This window comes from Cercospora kikuchii (assembly GCF_019650295.1).
Source record: "Cercospora kikuchii DNA, contig_00003, whole genome shotgun sequence".
Taxonomy (NCBI): Eukaryota; Fungi; Ascomycota; class Dothideomycetes; order Mycosphaerellales; family Mycosphaerellaceae; genus Cercospora; species Cercospora kikuchii.
This window is the reverse complement of record NW_025408584.1, coordinates 1,115,872-1,137,113: the sequence shown is the minus strand read 5'-3', so window position 1 is coordinate 1,137,113 and position 21,242 is coordinate 1,115,872. Positions and strand designations below refer to the sequence as shown.

The 21,242-nt window shown below is 52.5% G+C and overlaps 8 protein-coding genes across 9 annotated transcripts; 2 read left to right on the top strand and 6 right to left on the bottom strand.

Moving 5' to 3' along the window:
• Nucleotides 1-663: 663 nt before the first annotated feature.
• CKM354_000484700 (uncharacterized protein) lies at nt 664-4,206 on the top strand (the record flags this gene model as incomplete). Its single annotated transcript, XM_044800099.1, has 2 exons — nt 664-719; nt 765-4,206. The coding sequence occupies 2 exons, from the start codon at nt 664-666 to the stop codon at nt 4,204-4,206; spliced, it is 3,498 nt and encodes a 1,165-aa protein (XP_044656034.1).
• A 416-nt stretch (nt 4,207-4,622) lies between these two features.
• On the bottom strand, nt 4,623-6,350 carry CKM354_000484600 (uncharacterized protein; the record flags this gene model as incomplete). Its single annotated transcript, XM_044800098.1, has 3 exons — nt 4,623-5,213; nt 5,282-6,111; nt 6,158-6,350. The coding sequence occupies 3 exons, from the start codon at nt 6,348-6,350 to the stop codon at nt 4,623-4,625; spliced, it is 1,614 nt and encodes a 537-aa protein (XP_044656033.1).
• A 979-nt stretch (nt 6,351-7,329) lies between these two features.
• CKM354_000484500 (uncharacterized protein) lies at nt 7,330-9,093 on the top strand (the record flags this gene model as incomplete). Its single annotated transcript, XM_044800097.1, has 2 exons — nt 7,330-7,634; nt 7,689-9,093. The coding sequence occupies 2 exons, from the start codon at nt 7,330-7,332 to the stop codon at nt 9,091-9,093; spliced, it is 1,710 nt and encodes a 569-aa protein (XP_044656032.1).
• A 374-nt stretch (nt 9,094-9,467) lies between these two features.
• Nucleotides 9,468-11,067, bottom strand: CKM354_000484400 (uncharacterized protein; the record flags this gene model as incomplete). 2 transcript variants are annotated; one of them, XM_044800095.1, is made up of 3 exons in its annotated part: nt 9,468-9,616; nt 9,684-10,294; nt 10,352-11,067. In XM_044800095.1, the coding sequence occupies 3 exons, from the start codon at nt 11,065-11,067 to the stop codon at nt 9,468-9,470; spliced, it is 1,476 nt and encodes a 491-aa protein (XP_044656030.1). The 2 variants fall into 2 exon arrangements, with proteins under 2 accessions (XP_044656030.1, XP_044656031.1); XM_044800096.1 differs by having other exon boundaries at nt 9,468-9,565.
• A 1,550-nt stretch (nt 11,068-12,617) lies between these two features.
• Nucleotides 12,618-14,274, bottom strand: CKM354_000484300 (uncharacterized protein; the record flags this gene model as incomplete). The annotated part of the gene is made up of 2 exons (XM_044800094.1): nt 12,618-14,000; nt 14,053-14,274. The coding sequence occupies 2 exons, from the start codon at nt 14,272-14,274 to the stop codon at nt 12,618-12,620; spliced, it is 1,605 nt and encodes a 534-aa protein (XP_044656029.1).
• A 1,188-nt stretch (nt 14,275-15,462) lies between these two features.
• Nucleotides 15,463-16,170, bottom strand: CKM354_000484200 (uncharacterized protein; the record flags this gene model as incomplete). The annotated part of the gene is made up of 1 exon (XM_044800093.1): nt 15,463-16,170. One exon carries the CDS (start codon nt 16,168-16,170, stop codon nt 15,463-15,465), a length of 708 nt encoding a protein of 235 aa, XP_044656028.1.
• A 1,319-nt stretch (nt 16,171-17,489) lies between these two features.
• CKM354_000484100 (uncharacterized protein) lies at nt 17,490-19,110 on the bottom strand (the record flags this gene model as incomplete). Its single annotated transcript, XM_044800092.1, has 2 exons — nt 17,490-18,967; nt 19,020-19,110. 2 exons carry the CDS (start codon nt 19,108-19,110, stop codon nt 17,490-17,492), a joined length of 1,569 nt encoding a protein of 522 aa, XP_044656027.1.
• A 903-nt stretch (nt 19,111-20,013) lies between these two features.
• Nucleotides 20,014-20,977, bottom strand: CKM354_000484000 (uncharacterized protein; the record flags this gene model as incomplete). The annotated part of the gene is made up of 3 exons (XM_044800091.1): nt 20,014-20,257; nt 20,307-20,544; nt 20,599-20,977. The coding sequence occupies 3 exons, from the start codon at nt 20,975-20,977 to the stop codon at nt 20,014-20,016; spliced, it is 861 nt and encodes a 286-aa protein (XP_044656026.1).
• Between the last annotated feature and the right edge of the window lie 265 nt (nt 20,978-21,242).

The window sequence follows — 21,242 nt, the reverse complement described above, 5'->3', positions numbered from 1 at the left end:
AATGGAGGAGAGCTCGCAGCCCCGCCAGTGGAGATAATATGCCGAGCAGAGCCATCGTGCGGATTTGTGGGTATAAAGATAAATTGTGCAGAAAACAGGGCTAAGCTAGGCAAGCCTCGCGGACCTGATTCCGACCCTGGTGCTGCCATCGCGATCTCGTCTGTTTTTCCTGCTGACAACCCGTTCGCACACCCGCCATGCCGCCACGGAACGCGTGAACAGGCGTCTCAGCGATCGGCGCAGAGGCCGCGTCAAAAGAGGCTCATCGCGCAGCAACACGGCACAAAGCATGAATCATCGGGGTCGATATGGTTGTCGAGGTCCCAAGAGCGGTGGTGGGATGCTTCACCACAGCTGCGATCCTCGGGCGCATTTCGTGCAGAGAGTTTCAGCCACTTCCGCTGCTCTCGCATCATGGCCACGCGAGACCCTCCGGACGGATCACACGCGCGCCAATCTGCTGCTCTGTTGCTGATGCTGTCTGCCAGCGCCGCGCAGCAGCAGGGTCTGGTCTTGCTGCCTCTCTTCCTTGCTTCTCACACTGACTGCTGTCGACCTGCTGCCACCAACATCATCCGTCTGACATGAGGCTCTGTTGCCTTTCCTTTCCCTTCGAGACAGCCGTTCTTGGCGCTCCATAACCCACACCCATCATCATCGACGATGGGCACTAATACGCATCTGCATAGCGAGCGGACCCGTGAGCGCGAATTTTACAAGTGCGTCGCCGTGGGCAGAACCGACGTTCGCTGACCTAGTTACAGATACTACAACCCGCTTCAAGAACTGAGCGATGCGGAGCCGACGAGACTCGACCTCCAAGATGCTGAGGCGCTGGAACAACATGTGCCTCGAGCAGGACCGAATCTGGCCTTAACGGCGTTCTGCCAGTTGGGCGCGTTGAGACTGGCGGCAAGACGGTCGTTGTTGTTCTTTTTCGATCGCAAGGATGCCTTCGTGCTTGCCGAAGCTACCCGGACGCTGTCGTTGCTCGACCATGAAGTTCACCAGGATCCCGAGGATGCGCTGTGGCTCGGCCATACCATTGCTCCACGGGGCCTCACAATATGCGAGCACGCCATGAATGTTCCGGACTCCAACACTGGGTCGAATAGCACTGATTCCAGTGCTGGCGAAATGCTGATTATTAATGACCTGAAAGAATCATCACTTTTCTGCGACAGACCTTTTGTCACGGGAGGCCCAAAAGCCCGGTTTTATGCTGGCGTGCCGCTGACCACACCCGCTGGCGTCAGGATTGGCGTGTATGCTGTCATGGATGACGAACCACGAGATGGCCTGTCTGATGTCGAAAAGGACTTTATGAAGGAAATGGCTACTATGACCATGAGCCATTTGGGTATGATCCATGCACAAGCAGAGCTAAACAGACAAAGTCGAATGCTGGTTGGCTTGGGCACTTTTGTTCAAAAGGGACCACCACCTGCCCCAAGGCCGAAATTATCCGACTCATCAGCACATAGTAGCGAATCCGCCACTACTGGAAGACCCAGGTCTGCGCCCGGCGTTCCTTTGGGTTCTCGGAGTGACGCTAAGTGGCGTGAACGGCGCTCGCACGAGGATTTGAGGAATACAGACGTGCATGATTACGTTTCCGATGGCGAACAAGACACAGCTGACCGGCGTTCCATGAGCCAAGCACAAAGAAGACTGGACACACAGCTAGATAAGGATCCTGCGACAGGCGCGAAGAACACTCTTCAGCGGGCTGCGGATATCATACAGCGTGCCATTGATGCCGATGGCGTCCTCTTTTTGGATGCTGCACCCAATGGACCTGACGGGACAAGCAGCTGTCAAGGCTCCGGCACTGAGACCGGGACTGCAGTTTCGGACGTTGGCTCGGACGACTCACTGGAAAAATCCAAGAATGACATATGTCGCACGCTAGGTTCTTCGACACGGAAGGGCGACACGGAGGGTCAGGCTTGTCTACCAATGTCTAGCAAATTCTTGAAAGGCTTGCTTCGGAAGTATCCAGAGGGAAATATCTGGACATTCAACTCGGAAGGAGAAGTGAGCTCAACTGAATCAAGTTCTTCAGATGACGGATCCACCAGAAAGGAAGACGGCACTCCTACTTTGAGAGTACGTACTTCAAATCGAAACCGAAAGTCAGGCGAGGCCGCTGAACTCCTACGCCTCTTTCCCGGGGCGAGAGCTGTATGTACAGTCGGAATGTGGGATCCTGTCCGGCATAGATGGTTTGCTGGTGGGGTCATGTGGACTCACAGTCCATTGCGAGTTTTCTCGAGAGAAGGAGAACTCGCATACATGATTGCATTCTGCGATGTGGTCATGGCCAAAATTGCACGTCTGGAAGCAAAGTCCACCGATCGGGCCAAAACGGACTTCATCGAGTCGGTATCTCACGAATTGCGTTCACCGCTGCACGGCATTGTTGGAAGTTTGGAACTCTTACAAGATCGCGAAGAGAATGGCGATCGAGCCTTGATCGCTCAGATGGAGAAGTGCACTTCGACACTCACCGATGTGATTGATCACCTTCTGGACTTTGCCAAGATCAATCATCATGTTTCCAGACCGAAGATGCGGAGAAGACAGTTGAAATTGATGGAACGACAGCCTTCGGTGGATTCTGTAGCCCGGAGCATCGCAAGCGAGCAGGGTGTGCAGTCGCTGGCCCGCCTGACAGAAGAAGTTGCTGATGCGACGTACTACTCACATTGCTGTGGCACAAGCGAAGAGGCCAGCAGTAAGGTGGACTTCGCACTGGACATATCACCAAATACGGACTTCCATGTTTGCGACATGGTCGGCGCGTGGAAGCGCTTGTGCGTTAATCTGATTGGAAATGCGCTCAAGTTCACGAAATCTGGACATGTAGCGGTCTCGCTCAAATCGCTTTCTCGCAAGCGGAAACGACCTGTGGCTATTTTGACAGTTGACGATACTGGTTGTGGCATGTCGCCGGAGTTCATCGACAGTGGTATCTTTCGAGCGTTCTCGCAGGAGAATCAGCTTACTCCTGGGACCGGACTGGGATTGAGTGTGGTGGCGAAGCTCGTGAAAGGCCTGGGCGGAAAGATTGATGTGCAAAGCAAGAAGGGTATAGGTACGACGATCACAGTCATGATACCTATTGATGCTTTGCCTCGCGATGAGACAATAGAAGAAGAACATGAAGCGCAGGACTCTGTACCCGTGGGCATTCTACGGCCATCGAGTTCTGGAGATGGCATTGACGACGATAACAAAGCGAACGAGGGACGATCTTTGCAGGTACTTGGAGTGCAGAATGCTTGCAGGCGTGCGGGTGCACTTCTGACGTCCTCGGAAACCGCGATCGTCAACATGGTGTTCGAAGATGATATAACACTGCTCATTGAGGCAGATCATCTCTCTGGTCATCCGGATGGAGCTCATTTGGTCGTACTATGTCGGGATCCAATTGCAACCTATGGACGCCGGAAGCTACCACAATCTTTGGCGAACGTCAGCCACATTGAGTTCGTCCCGCAACCGTTCGGGCCTGATCGGATCAGTGCAGCAATTGCCAATTGCCTCCTGGCACCGCCTCGTTCAGAAGCTGGTGACCCAATCGCGAATGCAACGTCGACAGATCTATCTGATGTGGCTCTCGTCGAAGCGCAAACCGACAATGAAGAATCGCCACCCACTACACTTACATTGCGCGTCGACGAAAAGGGACCTCTTCTCCTCAACACGAAAGAGGTCGAGGCCTCCTCCTCCGAACAGCCTTCAACACCGGAACCACCCGGCTCCCCAACCTCTCGCAAACTCTCTTTACTACTCGTAGACGATAATCCACTAAACCTCCGATTACTCACCACATACGCCGACAAGAACAAACACCCCCGACTCGCAGCCACAAACGGCCAAGAAGCCGTCGAAGCCTACAAAGCCGCTGCTTCTATCCCCAGCAACAGAGGCCGACCCGAAGTCATCTTCCTCGACATCAACATGCCCGTACTGGACGGCTTTCAAGCCGCACGACAAATCCGAGCTTTCGAAAAAGAAGTACAGATCTCTCCTACGATTCTTATTGCTTTAACTTGTCTTGGTTCCGAAGCGGCGAAACAAGAAGCCGTGGCTTGTGGCTTTGACATGTTTTTGACGAAGCCTGTGAGGCCGAGAGATCTTACGAAAATTTTGAAGACTGTGGAGGAAGAGAATGGGAGTGCGAGTGCGAGTGACGTATAACGAAAACGACAGAATGGGATATATCGGACATTTGGGTTGGCGTTTTCTTTTTTCCTTTTCTCTTTCGAAGGCTTTCATGCCTGCATGGTGTATGATGATGATGATTCTATGCGCCATGAGTGGCGCTTTCTTTTTAACATGTACATTGATGGTAGCGCTGAATTGTGCTAGATGGCGTATAGCCATTTGAGTGGGATGGGAATCAGATGGGATTTCAGTATTCCAACGCCAAGGAAAAACAAGAAACGAAAATCATAATTCGAACAATGCAGACAATAAAGTCTGCTCTATCATGAGATACCTTTTGCTTTCCCTTTTCCCAATGCCGGACGTCCGGCGACGGTGCGATCTAACTCGCATCGACACGCACAAAAAGACAATCGACAGAAAAGAATAATCGTCCCCTCCTCTCAGTATCATTCCCCGTCCTTCTTCTCCCCCTCAGACTCACTCTCATCACTCTGTACCGCCGAAGACGAAGACGAAGCAGAAGATCGTTCACTCTTTGCATCAATCACCGAATCCGCCTTCCTCTGCCTCTCTTGCCTAGCAGTCTCTTTTCTCTTCTGCTCTTCCTCATACATCGTCTGAAACTCTTGTGTTTTCTCGAGAGCTCTATAGCCCCCTTTCACACTCTCCGCTTCGAAACCCTTCGCTCGCAAAACACTAGTCGCCACACGCGCGGTGTCTCCATCATAGCAAAAACAGAGAATCTTTCGATCTTGGAATTGTGATTGGAGGTATGATTCTGAGAATAAAGATTCGAGTTCGCGCCATTGGGTTGCTAGGAGGTCGGGGGTGAAGAATGGACTTGGGGAGGTGGGGGACAGAGTCCGGAGGGGGATGTTGAGGGAGGGTGGGGCGGGGAGGTGGAAGTTCAGGTAGTCGGATTGGCGGCGGAAGTCGATTATAAGGGTTTGTGGGTTTGAGAGGGGAGTGGAGAGGGCTGTCGTGGGGGAGAGTTCCCAGGCTTCGTCGTAGCGGTAGAGGTCGACTTTTGTGAGGTGCTGAGAGGAAAGTGGTTAGTGGATAGGCTTTTGGGGTGGCATTTGGAGGTGGGAAAGGGTAGACTTACTTCGTTTGTGATGGGAGGGAAACTCTGAGGACCGAGCTTGTCGAAGTATTCTTGCATGTACTGGTACGGGAGATCGCAGCAGAGAAAAACACTGTGGACGAGGCCGTCTTCTGCTCGTAGGTTGCTTAACGTGCCATCCGCTTTGCGTTTTTCGAGAAGATTGAAAAGCCCTTTGAGGTTGAAACCAGATGATGGACCACAAAGCAACCCGTTCCTGCAGAGCTCAAGCGACAAAGCGAATGAATCGTGCGAACCGACATGCTCAACATGGTCAATGGCTTCCTTCCAAGGGAACTCAACTGGTGCCAGAAGTGCATATGATCGAGGTCCAGGAACACGATCGCCAGCCGCAGTCACCACGCCGAGACGGAAGACAGAGGGCTTCGCTTGCTTGAAGTACGTCCCCAGACCAGTCATCGTGCCCGAAGTGCCCATACCAGCACAAATGAGGGTTATTTCTGGAAGTTGTCGAAGAATCTGCGGCCCTGTCCATCGGACGTGCGATTGCCAGTTACCATCGTTCTCATATTGATTCGGGTTGATGATCGATTCAGATTGTTGTGACTGCATTCGTGCGCTTTGAATCCCGCCTCGTTCGTCTGTCGGCTCAGGCTGTGACGGTCCGCCGAAGAGTGTCAACTTCAAACCGAAGAACTGCATCAGTCGTAGCTTGGCTTCACTCGTCTTGTTGCTGAGATAGGCGTGGGTGTCGTTGATATTGTGGAAGACTCGTGCTACCATTGACATCGAAATGACTGTGGAGCCGCTGCTGTATTCGACGATTGTTTTCGTTTTGTCTGGAACGACTTCTTTCGACAAGAGATTCATCGCTGACTGCGTTAGTAACGGTCATTGAAGGAATGCTCTGAGACTTACCTGGCATGCATTTGACGTTGTTCGCTGGATGACAGGACATCATCTTGGCGTATATCCGGACGCCATCTCCGTAGTATGGGTTGAGATGTGCTGGGAGCTCGACAAGAGGGAGTGGTGGAGCATGATCCGGGTCGAAGTAGTGTTTTAGTGAGTCTGGTCCAGTGTAGACATTCTTGATATTGTCCGTGGCCATGATAGACAACAGTGCAGTGGCACGGCAAAGATCGAGTGAGAGAGAATGCGAATGCCTTCGGAGCAATGGCTGGTGGCTGAGATATTATAAAGGCCCTTCTTGGCAGCAGAGGAACAGTAATACGCGAGAAAAGGATGGGGACACCTACCTTCCAAGTCCGGCAAGCCTAAGCTTGTCGTAGCCTAAACATGTGGGAGATGTCCTCCCACATGACAGCTGCCAGTAGCAGATGCTACCATCTAGTGGCGACACCATCGCAGGTACGACTAGGATTGGCGAGCGAGTTTGCGCATCGTTTTTTCTGCCGCCGAACGATTCGATCATCAAGGTATTGCCGTTCAGTAATAACAACCTGTCAAGCTGGAATTTTTCAATGATCATCATCGCACCTTCCTACAATGATGGAATCGCGTGCGATAGGTGCATGAACATGCGGCTGGAGCATTGGCAAACGCAAGCGGCTTCGGCGTTCTGTCAATAAATTGCACAGTTCAGCAAGGTGTGATGTTCGACTGCGCATTGGCGAAGCTGGGCTGTATGACCTTGATGAGCAAGTATGCGCTGAAACTAGCGCTATAAGTGGTATGTGATCAGCGGCTTTACCCTGCATGGGGGAACGAACCCTCGCATTTCTCCTCTAGCCAGGCACGCCATATAACAGCGTGGGGTCCTTGGGTAGACGTAAGTGGGTCATCGTGAGACGTCGTTCGTGGTTGCGCATGTGCGTGTTTCCGACGATTATGGCCGGTGTTGACCGAGGGTAAGAGTGGCGGTGATCTGCATTCATCGACGAGCGAGGCTTTCGCCGTGCCATGCCACTAGCAGAAAGAGACTATTTCCTAGTCAGCGTGGGAGGCATTGCCTCATCTTGAGTTGTCAGAAGATCCGTTTCTAACCTTTGCCATCCCACTCGTGATTAGTCGTCCTTCACATAACCTCGAGAACTCCACGAGGCTCGACAACCAGGACCATCCCAGACATGGACAAAGATGTGCGAGTAGAAGCAGGACCAGAAGCTCCGCCAGCTCAAGTGTTGGATCCAAAATCAGCATCAACCAGTGATGTCGACAGCACAGACGAGAAGCCGAAAACCACGAAGCATGAATTCAACGAACAGACTCACTATGTCCCGGTCAGCACCATCATCACGATATTCCTGGCCGCGGCAAGTGTCGATTTCCTGGCTCTTATGGATCAAACAACGCTCGCAGCCAGTTTGACCATTGTGAGCAATGCATTAAACGCCGGCGACGAGCAGGCGTGGATAGCAGGAGCCTATTTTGTGTCAGTACTTCCCAGGGATCGCATTCCTCGAATGCAACGCTGACATTGTCCCAGGACATCAACATGCTTCCAGCTCCTCTATGGACGACTTTCAGATATCTGGTCAAGGAAGGTCATACTTTATATCGGCCTCTTCATCTTCTTCATTGGATCTCTTGGCGCATCTCTGGCACAGACTTCTATTCAGCTGATCGTGTTCCGTGCGTTGACCGGCATAGCCGGTGGAGGAATGATGACAGTTGCTCAGATGATCGTCTCTGATGTCGTCCCCTTGCGCGAGCGAGGCAAGTACCAAGGCATCCTAGGATCCGTCGTGGCGTTGGCGCATGGCATAGGTCCAATCGTCGGCGGAGCTTTGGCAGAAAGCGGCAGACAAGGATGGCGATGGATTTTCAGACTCAACCTTCCGTTGACTGCCATCACGACACTCTGTGCCATGTTCTTGATGCCGCTCAAGAAAGTGGAAGGCGACTGGAAACTTAAACTCAAAGCCATTGATTTCTTCGGAGCTTTCCTCGCACTCGGTGGCACCGTGGTGCTAGTCCTAGGCTTGACATGGGCCGGCTCTCAGTACGCCTGGAACTCTGCAGCTGTAATCGCTCCTCTGGTTGTAGGTTTCTGCACATCGGCTGCTTTTGTGCTCTGGCAATGGAAAGGTCCACGCTACCCTCTGGTGCCGCTTCATGTCTTCAAACGTCGGATTGTGAATGGCGCCTGCCTCACCATGGCCATCAACGGATGGAACTTCCTGGTCCAGATGTACTACATTCCGTCATTCTATCAGCTGGTCTACAACTATTCCGCAGTACGCTCTGCGTCGCTCCTGCTACCGATCACGCTGTTTCAGACAGCAGCGAGCACAGTGTCAGGCTTAGTGGTACATTGGACAGGTCGTTACCGCGAGGCCATTCTGTTTGGTTGGGCGTGCTGGGCAGTTGGACTTGGCCTCTACTCCACGCTTGATGAGAATGATGGCCTGGGAAAGCAAATTGGATATGCCATCCTGACAGGTATCGGCTGTGGTAACACACTACAGCCAGCATTGATCGCAGTCCAAGCCGGCGTGTCCCGCAAAGATATGGCCATTGTGACATCGTTCCGCAACTTTGCCAGGAATTTCGGTGGCACGATCGGACTTGCAGTCGCCGGCACAATCTTGAACAACCTGGTCGCATCAGGCGTGCGCTCTCTCAATCTTGATGAGCAAGACACCACGGCATTGTTGAAAAGTCCGCAGGCGTATCTGAACGATCGCCAACATCTGGATGCGAATCGTGTGCGAGAAGTCATCATTCCAGCCTACAGGCAGGGCTTTCGCATCATTTTCCTGATCGGCGCGTCATTAGCGGCGCTCGCTTTCGTCTTGTGCTTCGTGTTGATGCCGCAAGTCGATCTTGATAGACCTGATGATAAACAACTGAAAGAGGAAGGCAAGAAGTGGAAGGAGGAGCGGAAATGAGGCTTGGCGCGTTACCGAGCGCACTCCGGCTTTGCGGTTAAAGCGGAGAAACGATGTCGATAGAGATAGACCAGCATCTTCGAGCTTGGACTTTGACCAGGCATGGGTACATCGACTTCACCTCTTCTGCTTACTGCACACTTCATCGCTCGAATGCACGATACGGGAGGTCACGATGTGCTGCAATCCTGAAAGTCAGGTGGATCCGATGTCCTGGAACCTACGCAGTAGACACTGATACATTTTTGTTCATGTCTAGCAGCGATCTAGCAGCGATGACTTGGAGATCCTTGCGAATGAGAGTTGGGGACGAGAAGTCAAAGCATGATGCCTTCAAGCGGTTTTCATTTCGCGTAAGGCTACGAGACAGTCATCTAAACAAGCAATATGCCGCCGACAGTCCCAGCAAGCAATGCCAACATCGAGCCGCTCAGAGCTGCTGTGCTCACGGCAGATGACTCGTTGTCGCCTCCTATGGGAGATGGGTTAGCACTTGGTCGTGTCGTGGAGCTCAGCGACGGTCCTAGTGGACCGCGGTAAGCAAAGTCGAACAAAACGCACCAGCAAAACACATCAACGCAATCACTCACCTGGGCTGCCGGTATTCGAGGCGCCGACTGCAGTCGCTGCAATAGTCTCTCCCCCGTTGCCAGCCTCGGTTGGCACCTCGGTGTTATTCGTGAGCTCGATGATGTTGTCTTCGGTGGAATTGAAGACTGTCTGCGCGAGACTGATTTCGTTCTTTGCCAGGTCGTACACCACATATGCCGAGCGAAGAAATGTGTCTCCCAAGATGTAGTACGAGTCCTCGAATGATGAATCTCCAGACGGGAGGATACCAAAGACGCAGATGTTCTGTGGGTATCTTATCACCAACTCGTTCATGGGAACTTGGATCGTCTTCTGATCGTTGAATTTGAAGTCGAGCGTTTCGCGATCGTCTGCGCGGTCGCAGTCGATGAATGGGACTTGCTCCGATCTGCTGTATTGCGCGCCAACAGCATTGTAGATCTTCGCAACGAGATCGTCTGGCAAGTAGGTCAAGCTTGCGCCGGAGTCAAGATGCACATCGAGGTTGTCGAGACTTTGAATAGACGCATCTTCACCGTTCCTGCCGACTGCTCGGAGAGGGATGGTGACCTGCCGATATACGCCATCTTCGTACGGGACAATTGGAATAGTCTCAAGCTCTCCTTGATACCTGATAGTTGAGGACAGGTTAGTTTCCACTTCGCAAAGCATAACAAGCTGCACATACTTCTCTGTGTTCACACCTCCAAACAGCAGATCTCCCTCAGCAGCGTCGAGATCGTTCAGCCACATGCTGTATGCCAACGTGCCGATGTGGCCAGCGTTCAGCAGACTTTGCGGGACGTTGCTATAGACACCGCGTCCGCGCGCCGTGGCCGATGCGACATTTCTCCCATAACCGATTCCCATGATACCATCTGGGGTAGATGAAAGATATCCGATGCCAAATTGCTGGTCCTCCAGTTCCACGCCAGCAAAGCGGACTGTATCAGTAACGTAGTCCCCTTGCGATCCAGTTCCATCTGCATATGCGATCTCAAATTCCGAATTGACATAAGCGTAGGTCGAAGAACTATTCGCATCGTATGTTCCTGTAACGCAAGGACTTTGAGATGACGAACAATATCGGCTTTCGCGCGTGTTGAGCCATAGATCCGAGCTGCCAGTGTCCAGGTGAACCTCGAATTGCTGTTCGTTACTCCCGACAGTAATGTTCATGTAGTAAAGCAGGACTTGATTCGTGAGTGGGACATTCAGCGTGCCAGATTGTCGCTTCGCAAGCCATCGTCTCCGGTCTCTGGCCACTGGGTCTTCGACATGTTTCCGTCGAATTTGCTGATGTACCACGCGCGCTCCTGCCCCAGAGCGTTGCGCGAACTGCAGCGCTTCCACTCCCAACGCCCCGGCCGCCAATCCGGCCGCGGTTGCCGTGGAGAACTTCATGGCCAAGGACGGTCCCAAACAACAACGCTCAACGGAGCCCCCAAGGAAATACGAAAAGAAAGGCGGACACTCAACGAAAGCTGGAGTGGCTTCGAGATGCCGAAGTTAAGTGTCAATGGAAAGAGGTCGATGATTATGAGAGCAAATGGCTGTACGACTCGCCGCCACCTACCGCGCGTCGCTCAGTGCAGCGGCTCCTGGCGCGCCTTCTTTTGCTGCATACCAAGACTTGCCAAGTGTTACGGCTGCGCTGATCCGTCGGCAATGACATCTTCGATGGCGCGCGTTTGCCTTTGTGGGGAGAGAATTTGCTGGTTGGTTTGCACAAAGCGACGTTTGTCTGTACGAGAGTGAAGTCTGGGAGTGTTTGTGCAATGACGAGCTTTCCAGCTTATTGTGGCACCCATTCCAAGAAGCGCAACTCGGCGACGCTGCAGCCGAAGCCGATCCACTTCTTTGCATTGCGATTGCTGACTCACGGTGGCTATTCCGAGGCTGGACGTCAATCGATAAATAGAGACAAAAAATGGAGATGGTAAGCTGATGTCTTAGACAGGCCTTCTGCCGTTGGAGGATTTCTGCCGTAAGCAGAGAGACACACGATTTATCCCGATCACCAACCGCCAGAGGAGTGTCCAAGCGTTGGTCGAACACTGTGCACAGTTCACATTGTGATATATTTGCTGGACTGACCTTCCGGCAACCATTAATCTCGGATATGTCACTAAAAAGGCATCGTACTTACGGTCTCGCAGCTACGTTGAACAACGACCGAGGTCTGCACGAGCAAACTGTTCAAACTGGGATCACATACCTGCGCTACACATTTCGAGGTCAGCAAATGTTCTGACCTGATTGCTATAGTGCGAGATGATCTTGAAACTATGATGCCAAAGCAAGAGCAATCTCGTGTCATGAATTCGTGGAAACTAGCTATGTTGCGATGGACAACGACAACGCTAAAACTTTTCGCAAACTTAGGCTTGGGGCTACCTCTCTGTTGCAGTGATCTGAGCAGCCTGTGATCGACCTTCAATCTTGGCTCTCCTGCGTTGCTCACCCACACGGTAGAGATTCTTTTTGTTGTTCCTCAGATTTCGATGTCATAAACAAGTGCGCCCTCATGATCAACGAAACTTCAATGCCTTCATCAGCTTTGCGAAGAACACCAGCTTCGACGCGGATAGACCGGCGTACACTCTCTAGGAAGAGAACGAGCCACTTGGGAGTAGACTCGGGTCGGATGTCTGTTCGGACTGAAGGTACTCGCTGGTGTCGTAGGCGGGCCACGGGTCATTCACGCCGTCTAGAGGGATACCGGAGAAGTTATCGTGGATGCTTTCCATAGGGAGGCCAGGAAAGTTGAAAAGGCCATCGTCGTTGCTTCGCGTGGTAGGAGAAAGAATGTTGGGAGGAGCACCGCTAGTGCCTTGCGTGGGTAGATGAAGGAAGCCGGAGTGGCCATCGTTGTTAGGTTGCGTGGTTTGTGCGTTTTGGTTCGTCGTAGCAAGGGGCATCATCTGCTGTCGCCCGGCATGCGCAAGCCCGTCCTATGGTGCTTGTGGTGTTGGGCTAGGTAGATTTCCGCCGGCCTCCGGTTGCGTGTTGCCATTCTTCTTCGGCTTCTTGGTACCGCGACGCACCTGATCCTCATCCCAGCGTTCCTGGCGCGTCTTCGCAGTGTTGACATTGTGGAGCTTCGTCGCCAGATAGTGGCGCGGAGCTACCACGAGATCGAGAATGTTGGTGTTCTGTAGGACATCCTTGGCGACCCATTTGAACTTCTTCACAATGTCGATGATCAATGTTGTGCGCTGCAGCAAGGTGAGATCGAGCTCCAGAGGATATTTGCCTTTCTTGGTTGTCAAGTTGGCAGATACCAAAGTTTTAGCGTCGATGTCCGATTGCGATTGAGCAGACAGATCCAGATCGTTAAGAGGGATGCCTCTGGCCTCATCATGCAAGTCGAAGATGGTTGCAATCAGGATACAGACGCAAGCACTGCTATCCAGCGCGTCGCCGAGCTGCTTGCGCACGATGTCGTATTGATACTTGTTCTTGTCGATAAAGCTCTGCTTGTCTTTCGCACTCACTGCGAATGCAGGAACAAGGTCCGCCCTCGGTGCCTCTGATGCCGCCTCCAGAGTGAGTTGCTGTAGTGTCAGGCGTGCGGTAGCAGGGAGGTCAGCCTCTTTGATAAGTAGGCGTTGTGGTAGACACCAGTACTCGATCGGAGTGCCGGTACGCAGCAAGTGTTCAATGGCAGCTTGTTTGTCCCTGAAGTTATCCTGGTAGAGCGGAGCCCCATGAGGCTGGACTCCAGAACGAAGGCCAATCAAATTGGTAGAGTTTTCATCCGTCATGTGTTCCGTCATGGCATCGAAATCCTGCTTGCCTTTAACCTTGCGTGGTCGCGCTGGATTTCGTGCGACTCGCTTGCCGCCCATCTTGCGCTTGCCATCCTGGGGTGACTGTGGACTATCTTGATCGGATGGAGATGTAGCGGTAGCATGCGAAGAACTGGCTTCACGTTGGACCAAGTTGGGCGTCTTGAAACCACTGGCCTCGCCTCCAGTCCCTGGACCTTGGGAAGCCTGATTTATGACAGTGAAACCCGTCGTTGCTGGAGGCATGCCTCGACTTGTTTGTAGTCTTGGGCCGTATGTCTCATTGTGAGTCGTGAACGTTCGCTGAAAGGTGCCAGAACCCATGGGGGCACTGATGTGACCTAACATCTCTCGTTGACGACGCGGGTCTGCCTCGTGTAATTGCCGGTAGTCCTGCTGCAGTGTCTGTATGCGAGGGGTCGGGGTGGGCATGCTTGCCGTGGGAAAGGCTTGGTTGAAGGGCTGATAGGCATTCAACGGTACGAAAGCTGTGTAACCTGGAAGAAAAGCGCCTCCACCTGCTTGCAAGTGGTGATAGCCATTGAACTAACATTTGTCAGCTGATCAGGTTGCAGAGACAGGCGGACGAAATAATTACCGGGTGAAAGCTCGAGGCATAATTTCCAGGGGCAGGAAAGTGGGCGTGTGGGTGCAGAGGTGCTGACATCGAGTTGTGATAGCCAGATGGTGCGGAATAGCGTTGGGCATGTCCCTGGTGCGGCGTCACGGGCACGAAAGGCTGCGCGGTTGGGTCATATTCGCGTGACCCTCGTTGGCGACATGGCGATCGCGAGAGCCCGCGACTCGAGTTTGCGGACATTATGTCGTTCTGTGATCAATGAGGAAGATTTTGGTCGATGACACGAAGCCTGGTACTGTCGTACTGTGATGAAGGGGAAAGGTGTTGGCCGACTGCGCAAGGCCTTCCACCGCCTTTATTCGTTGACTTGGTTTGCTCGTATTGAGACAATGTTGAGTAAGAAGTTGCAGTCGAAGAAGTCTGAACGAGACTTGTTTGTCAAGTCCGCGCAGCAGCGTATTCACTCGACCTGACCTGAACAGGACAAGCGCAAACCTTGGAAACTGTTCACTCGATTGAGTCCTCTGATAGGCCAAGTCCCAGCACACGGGCGCGCGTGTAAAGTGTGGTGAACGAGCATCTTCTCGCCCCTTCCCTGATAGGCTTGAAGAATCTTGTGAAGGGTGGCTCCGGCAATGCTGTCGAACTATACGCAGGTCCAGATCCTGCGATATTGCTCACTGCCGATCAAATTCTTGGCTACGGCTCCTTGACGTGTGCTGGTGCTAGTCTGTTACATCTAGTCGTCAGCGAGCGCAGAATGTATTTAAGTCTATAGAAGCACGCGCTGGATTTTGTGGCCGCCGATCTGATACTACTCTTCACGGCATATGTATGTAGCAATTCTTTATGTTGCTCACGCTTGTTTCCTGCTCTGCCCCATGCTAGGTGTTGCTAGAGTCCCTCTCGAGTGCACCATCAGCGTCCTGAACCAGCTGCAGTGGACCTGCTTGGTCGTGCCAGAAGCTCCGAGTTGCAATGGATCGGCACATCAATTCCGCTTTCGCTCCGGGACACTGATCTGTGTGCAGTCAGAAGGCACCGCATGACGAGCACCCCAGATCGTAGCAGCTCATGCAGAAGTAAATGTCTGCACGTTGGAGTCTGTTTGAGTGGATGCTACTTCCAAGGAATGATCAAGCTGCAGGAGCGTCCACCTCCGCTGAAGCATCGAGGGAGTCAAGTCGATGGGGTATTTGCCTTTTTTTGTGGTGAGCTTCGAGGTTTCCAAATTTCCGTTGTCGATCTCTTCTTGAGAATGCTCGACTAGTTTAAGGTCGCTGTATGGCATGCCCTTGCTTCCATCGTGAAAGTCAAACAAGCATTGGACAAAGAGGAAGATGCAAGCACTGCTGTCTTGCCGGGCGGCCAATAGTATCTGCACAGTGTCGAACTGGCATTGGTTCTTCTCGGCGAAGTTCTGTTTGTTCACATCGATTGGCAGATAGGCTGGCACGGTGTCATCGCTAGGGGCAGTAGCCACTGCGTCCATGACCAATTGCCGCAAAGTGAGCTTGTCACTGGTGCTGAACTGTCCGGGTGCAACGAGAAGAGCCGCTGGTAGAATGAATGAAGTCGCAGGGGCGTTGACGCGGGAAGATGATCGAGTGCATCTTGCTTGCTGTTGAAGTGGTTGAGGTATTGAGGTGCATTTGGATCCCCTGTGCCTGCGGAACCCTGGATGAGAGCCAACGCCTCGTTGTCAACCATGAAGCTGACCACGGATTTCACATCCTTTACGATTTTATTCTTGCGAGGAGGCACTGGTTTCCTCGTAACGCGATCCTCGTTAGTTCTGCGCTTTACCACTTTGGTTGGCGTAGACGCTTGCGCCAGTGGCGAAGCTTGTGTATACTTGATGCTGCTGGAGGTGCGTGTTGGTCGCCGAGTCGTCGTATTGAGTGTTAAAGGAGTCGGTTGGTCTGGTATTGTGAAATATCCGAGGTGTGCCCAGCTTTGATCTGCTTGATTAGGAAGCTCTCGAAACTGCTGACAGTAATTGGCAGTATAAGCTTGCGTCTCAGGTAGTCGCTGAGCATAGGCAAGGTTGGGATAACCACCACCGGGTGCCCAAGCAAAAGCCTGATTGTTCGGAAGTGGCTCTGCCTGAGAGAAGCGAATGGATTGCGCTTGCATGCTGCCCAGGGTGTGCTGTCCTTGGAACAATGGAGTCCGGTCTCGCGAAAGCACCTGGCTCTGTTCATGTTAGATGCAGTGGGATTTAACTCCTGATTGTGTTACGCCTGCGTCAACGTGATGGACGAAGGTTCGGAGAGGTTGCGAGAAATTGTTGCCGTGAGAAGGAGGCTTGAGATGTCAGCGATGCAGCGAAATCCCGTCGACCGGCGAGACTCACATAAGTGCCAGAGGCGGGATGACAAGGGTATGATTAACGCATAACCCGAAGGAAAGGCGCCTCCTCCTGCGTGCAGGTGGCGATAACCACTTGTTTATTATAGCTCAGTCGCGGAGGTCTCAGAGACGGTGGATATAACTACTGCGTAAGGCTCGACGTATAAGTGTCACGGTCGGCGAAGTGGGAAAGTGGGTGGAGAGGTGCTGCCATCGAGTCGTGATACGCAGATGGGGTCTGCAGCGTCGCCATGAGCAGGAAAGGCAGGATTGTGGGTGGAAGTCGCATGTGCCACTTCGGCACTTCGGAGACCGCGAGCCCTCGGACGCGCTGTCCGGGTTGGTGTAAATCGTAATGTTGATGTATTATATGTTGTCCCACGGGCTTGAAACATTGAGCCCGGATCTTCTGCTTATGCGTTGACAATCAAGAACCCAGCGAGCACGAACTGCGAGACCGTCGATAGAGTGGCTATTGTTAGAGGCATGTGATGATATAGTCGTGATATGCAGTTGCTACTGAGCGCTACAACTACGAGTAACATATCTGCGGATTGCTTCATTGTGGGAAGCGCGAACTCTGGAGCGTTCCTGCACAGATGATCTGCTTGTAAGTTGCCGCAAATGCACTTGCTGCTTCTACAAGTGCTCATAATGATCGTTCGGGGCTAAGTACGTGAATACATGTGCTGTTCCAGCTCGCTACTCATTGGTCTCGTGTCAAGCGAACGTTGCTTGATTGTGTGCGAAGGGAGTCGTGTATGAGGCTGAAATGGCTGCTGCCGCTTCGACATGCGAGATTGCATTCGCTGATTGGTGCATTGAAACGCTGGAGTCGACCTTCAGCATGCAAAGCAAAAGTCGCACCCAAAGCCGAAACAGTTCGCGCAGAAAGTCCCGGTCGAAGGATAGGACTCGTTCGCATAGGAGCCACCCTCGTTCGACAACGTAAGTGTTGGGAGGTCGACCTCGTTCGAAGAGCTGCCATGGTAAGCAGTGCCATAGAAGTCCGGGCCCGAGACGGGTTGCGTGGTTGCAAATGCATCGGGATGCGATTGCCAGCCACCGGTAGCAGCTTGGGCACCAAGAGGGTACAATGCTTCCTAGGCATCGACCGTGATGCCCGCGCCGGTGAAGGACTTATCGTGGCTCGCAGAATGCGTCGTGGCAGGAATGGGAGCACGGGTCGACTTCTTAGTCTTTGCAGCGCGCTTCGTGACGCCCTTGTTTTTCATCTCTTCGTCTTTCCACACTTGGCGAACGGCATTGCTGTCGCAGTTGTTCAACTTGGTCCTCAGGTAGGCTTCAGTCGCAACCACAACCAAGCAGATGTTAGAGTTGTTCAAGACGTCCTTGCCCACCCACTTGTACCTCTTCAAGATGTCACCGATCAGGGCAACCTTTTCGTGAAACGTGATGTCAATCTCCAGTTTGTGTTTGCCTCTGCAAGTGTGCAAGCGGGAGTCGAGGTCGCTTAAAGGGACGCCCTTGTTGTGGTCGTAGACGTCCAGAACCATTTGCAAGAGCAAAAAAATGCATGCGCTGCTGTCAGTGAGCTTCTCGAGCTTTGACAGACATTGCTGATACTGCTCGTTGTTCTTCCGCACAAAATTCTGCTTCTCGTTGTCGTCTGTGAGATAATCCGGCACTTCAGCCTGAGCAGGAGCTTCGAGGATCGCGTCCAAGAAGTATTGTGAGATTACCAGACGAGCCGTAGGGTCTATGTCCTCCGTGTTGATACGAAGCTGGGCGTGGGGACGATGAAACTGAAGGGCGCCAGTGAGCCGAGAGAGGTGATCCAAAGCATCTTGTCTGTTGCTGAAGTGGTTCACGTACTGCTTCTCGGCCGACGTGAAGGTAGCTTTCTTCGCCTCGATCAGAGCTTTCGCTTCCTCGCAGCTCATTCGAGTGACAATCGTGCTCATATTCTTGGCTCCGCGAGACTTGGACTTGGATGCCACGGTTCTTGCTGCACTCGCTGGGCTTGATTGCAGGTCATCGAAATGAGTCGGGTACGCACCAGCAGGCATCGTTGATTGCACGATCGTTTGGCCCGTGCGGTGGTGAACAGGCGTGCTTGGAGGCCTGTAGGCTGATCTGGGTGCTGCATTCGACAACGAACCTCGTGGAGAAGATCGGTGAGCGGCTTGCGAAGACCTGAACGATGACTGCCCATTTCTACCACTTGGATGTCCGAGGTTCACCGCATCAGTATCGCCGGCATAGCCTCCAACTTGGTGTTCGACCATGATGTTGTGGTTAGCCGCATTGGTCGACCCAAATGCTGCTGGAGGAATGGGGACATTCGGGGCAAAGGCAGGCGTTCTGGAATCCTGACCAGGCATGTGCTGTGTAAACACTGATGCGCTTCGCTGCAGATGGTGATCATCTGTGTTCCAGTGTGGCTGCATATTCGAGCCCAACAGCATACCAGATCCGAAAGATCCGTATGGATTGTCTTGGATCGCTGTTGACGGCGAGTTGTACGTTGAAGGGGCATAGGCTGCATTTGTGTCGAAGTAGGTTGCTACTGGAACATTATTTTGCATTCCAGCCACAGTTTGTGAGTGCGAAGGCGCGTCTATTGCAGATTAAACACTTGTAGTGGAAAACGTTGTAATATGGGAACTCACCCCAGGATACGAATGGCGAAGGATCGGGCATAGTATTGACATCATTCCTACTGGGCCACGGATGCCTCTGCGGTGAGACTTCGTCAAGCATGATCGGGTTGTTTTGGAGTGTGTCACTGAGGCTACTCAGTATCGGTCTGGGCAGATGGTGAATTGAATGCGTTGTAAAACAGACGCGGTTGGAGGTCTGCGCAGAAGAACAAGTTGCCGGCGAGAAATGGAGTTCAAATCCTTTGCGCAAAGTCTCCCATTGCGATGCACATGCAGTTCTTACACATGCGAATTCATGACCTCTCCCTGCCCATAACAGATAAATGTGGGCTTTGGAAGGTGTTGTTCACCTCGATCTGGGCGATCTGATTGGCCATGCTCCAACTTCACGCGCATTGACCCTTGTGTCTATTGTTGTTCTGTTCGGTGCACGAGCACTGCGGTGAGGCGGGTTGCGGTGGATAAGTGTGGATTCGCGTCTTCACTCACAGGCGCAGCAATTTGTGTGGGGCATTGATTTGGAATTCCATATCGTAGGTGAATCGCGAGGTGGTGCTTCCTTAGGCAGTCGGATGGGAGCCTTCGAGTCGTTGGAAAGGCGTGCTGATGTCGATGCTGAAGGCAAAGCATGGGCGCTGCCACATGCAAGTATATATTGTGACTTGAGCATATAGCTGTGTTCGCTTCGGATACTCGAGTCGATCTCAATCGCAGAGTACCAACAGGAAGTCGGCCGGCAGGCTCGCAGCTGTCTGAGACGGTGAAGATGATCAGCGCACCTTTATGGAAGACCACCGGCTACGCGACAAACACAGTTTGGTTTGCTTCTTAGTCAGAGTGCCCTCCATGTTGATGATGTCCTCGTTGTATTTCCGCGTGTCAAACGTGAGGAACAAGCAAGTGGTGTCCTTGGAGCACTCGCTACATTGAAGCTCAATGATGGACCAAATACCTTGCGGGCGAACTTCCACATTATGCGCAGCGAAAATCCGGTTCAATTGGTCTAAACATCATGGCGCCTTGTGTCTGACAACGCAACTTGATCCGACTCATGCTCAAGACTGGCAGACTTCTCAGCACTGCGAGGCGCAGTGTCGTGATGCGGTTGAGGAGCACCGCGACTGAACTTGACTTCCGTGAGCCATCGGCGGGCCCATTGGGCATATCGAACTACCACGAACAGGATCACGCAAGCGGCCAGGATACCAATGCAGTAGCCAACAACTGAGCCGGACCCGTTCTCGTTACTTGTATCAGTCAGCAACATAATGGAAATAATTGATGAAGTAGACTTACGGATCCAAAAAGTCGTACACATAGAAGCCTTGCGTAGCATGAGTCAGGTATGCCAGACCTATGTAGCAGCAGCCCAGGAACACGAGCGACAGCACATTTATCCAAGGATGTGGATCCGATCGTGGGAGCACAATCTCAGAGAAGGCAAACACCGAATTCAGAGCGTGCTGAGAGATATTTGACCACGATCGGAATGGCGTCGTAAAGGACTTGTCATTGAGCCCAGCCCAGTACACAGCTGGGTCAAATATTAGTGACTCATGTCATGTAGCACGATATCTTTTATGCTCACCTGTCACGATGAATGAGAAAATAGTAATGCTGGCATAGAGCACACTGTGCAGCCACCTCAGCCAAGCTGGCCAGCTGCTGAGCCAAGGCTTTCCGCGAAAGGCATAGCTAAAGGTGTGAGCAGCCGCAAAAGCGTAGTAGAAGCCCAGACCCCAGTATCCCAGCCCAGTGAAGTAGCTGAATGATCTTCCAGCAGTATCGCATCTACCAGTGGAGCATCTGTAGCCAATGATAAAGAATTGGACTACAAAGACGTAGAGGCTTATGAATGCCCGTATTGCTGCGAGCACTGAAGTCGGAAGGATCCAGGAACTGCTCAGTCGCTCAACATACACGAGAGATGTCGTCCGCCTGTACGAGGATTGAAGTCGGGATGCCATGTTGTCTTCCTGCAGGGGGCTCTTGGCGCGGATTGGCCGGTCTGCGAACCACGAGCACCAGAGACTCCGGGACCCGACTTCGGAATTATGAAATCTGTGCGCTGACGATGGGGCTCTTTTGCTTTTAACATTCGTGCGATAGATGTTGGAGGAAAACGACATTGGAATATGCAAAATGCTCCTGCTGCGTAGGCATTGGGTGGCGCAGTTGCGCCGAGACAAAGAGGCAAGAGACAAGTGGAGACTGAGAATACGGCGGGCGATA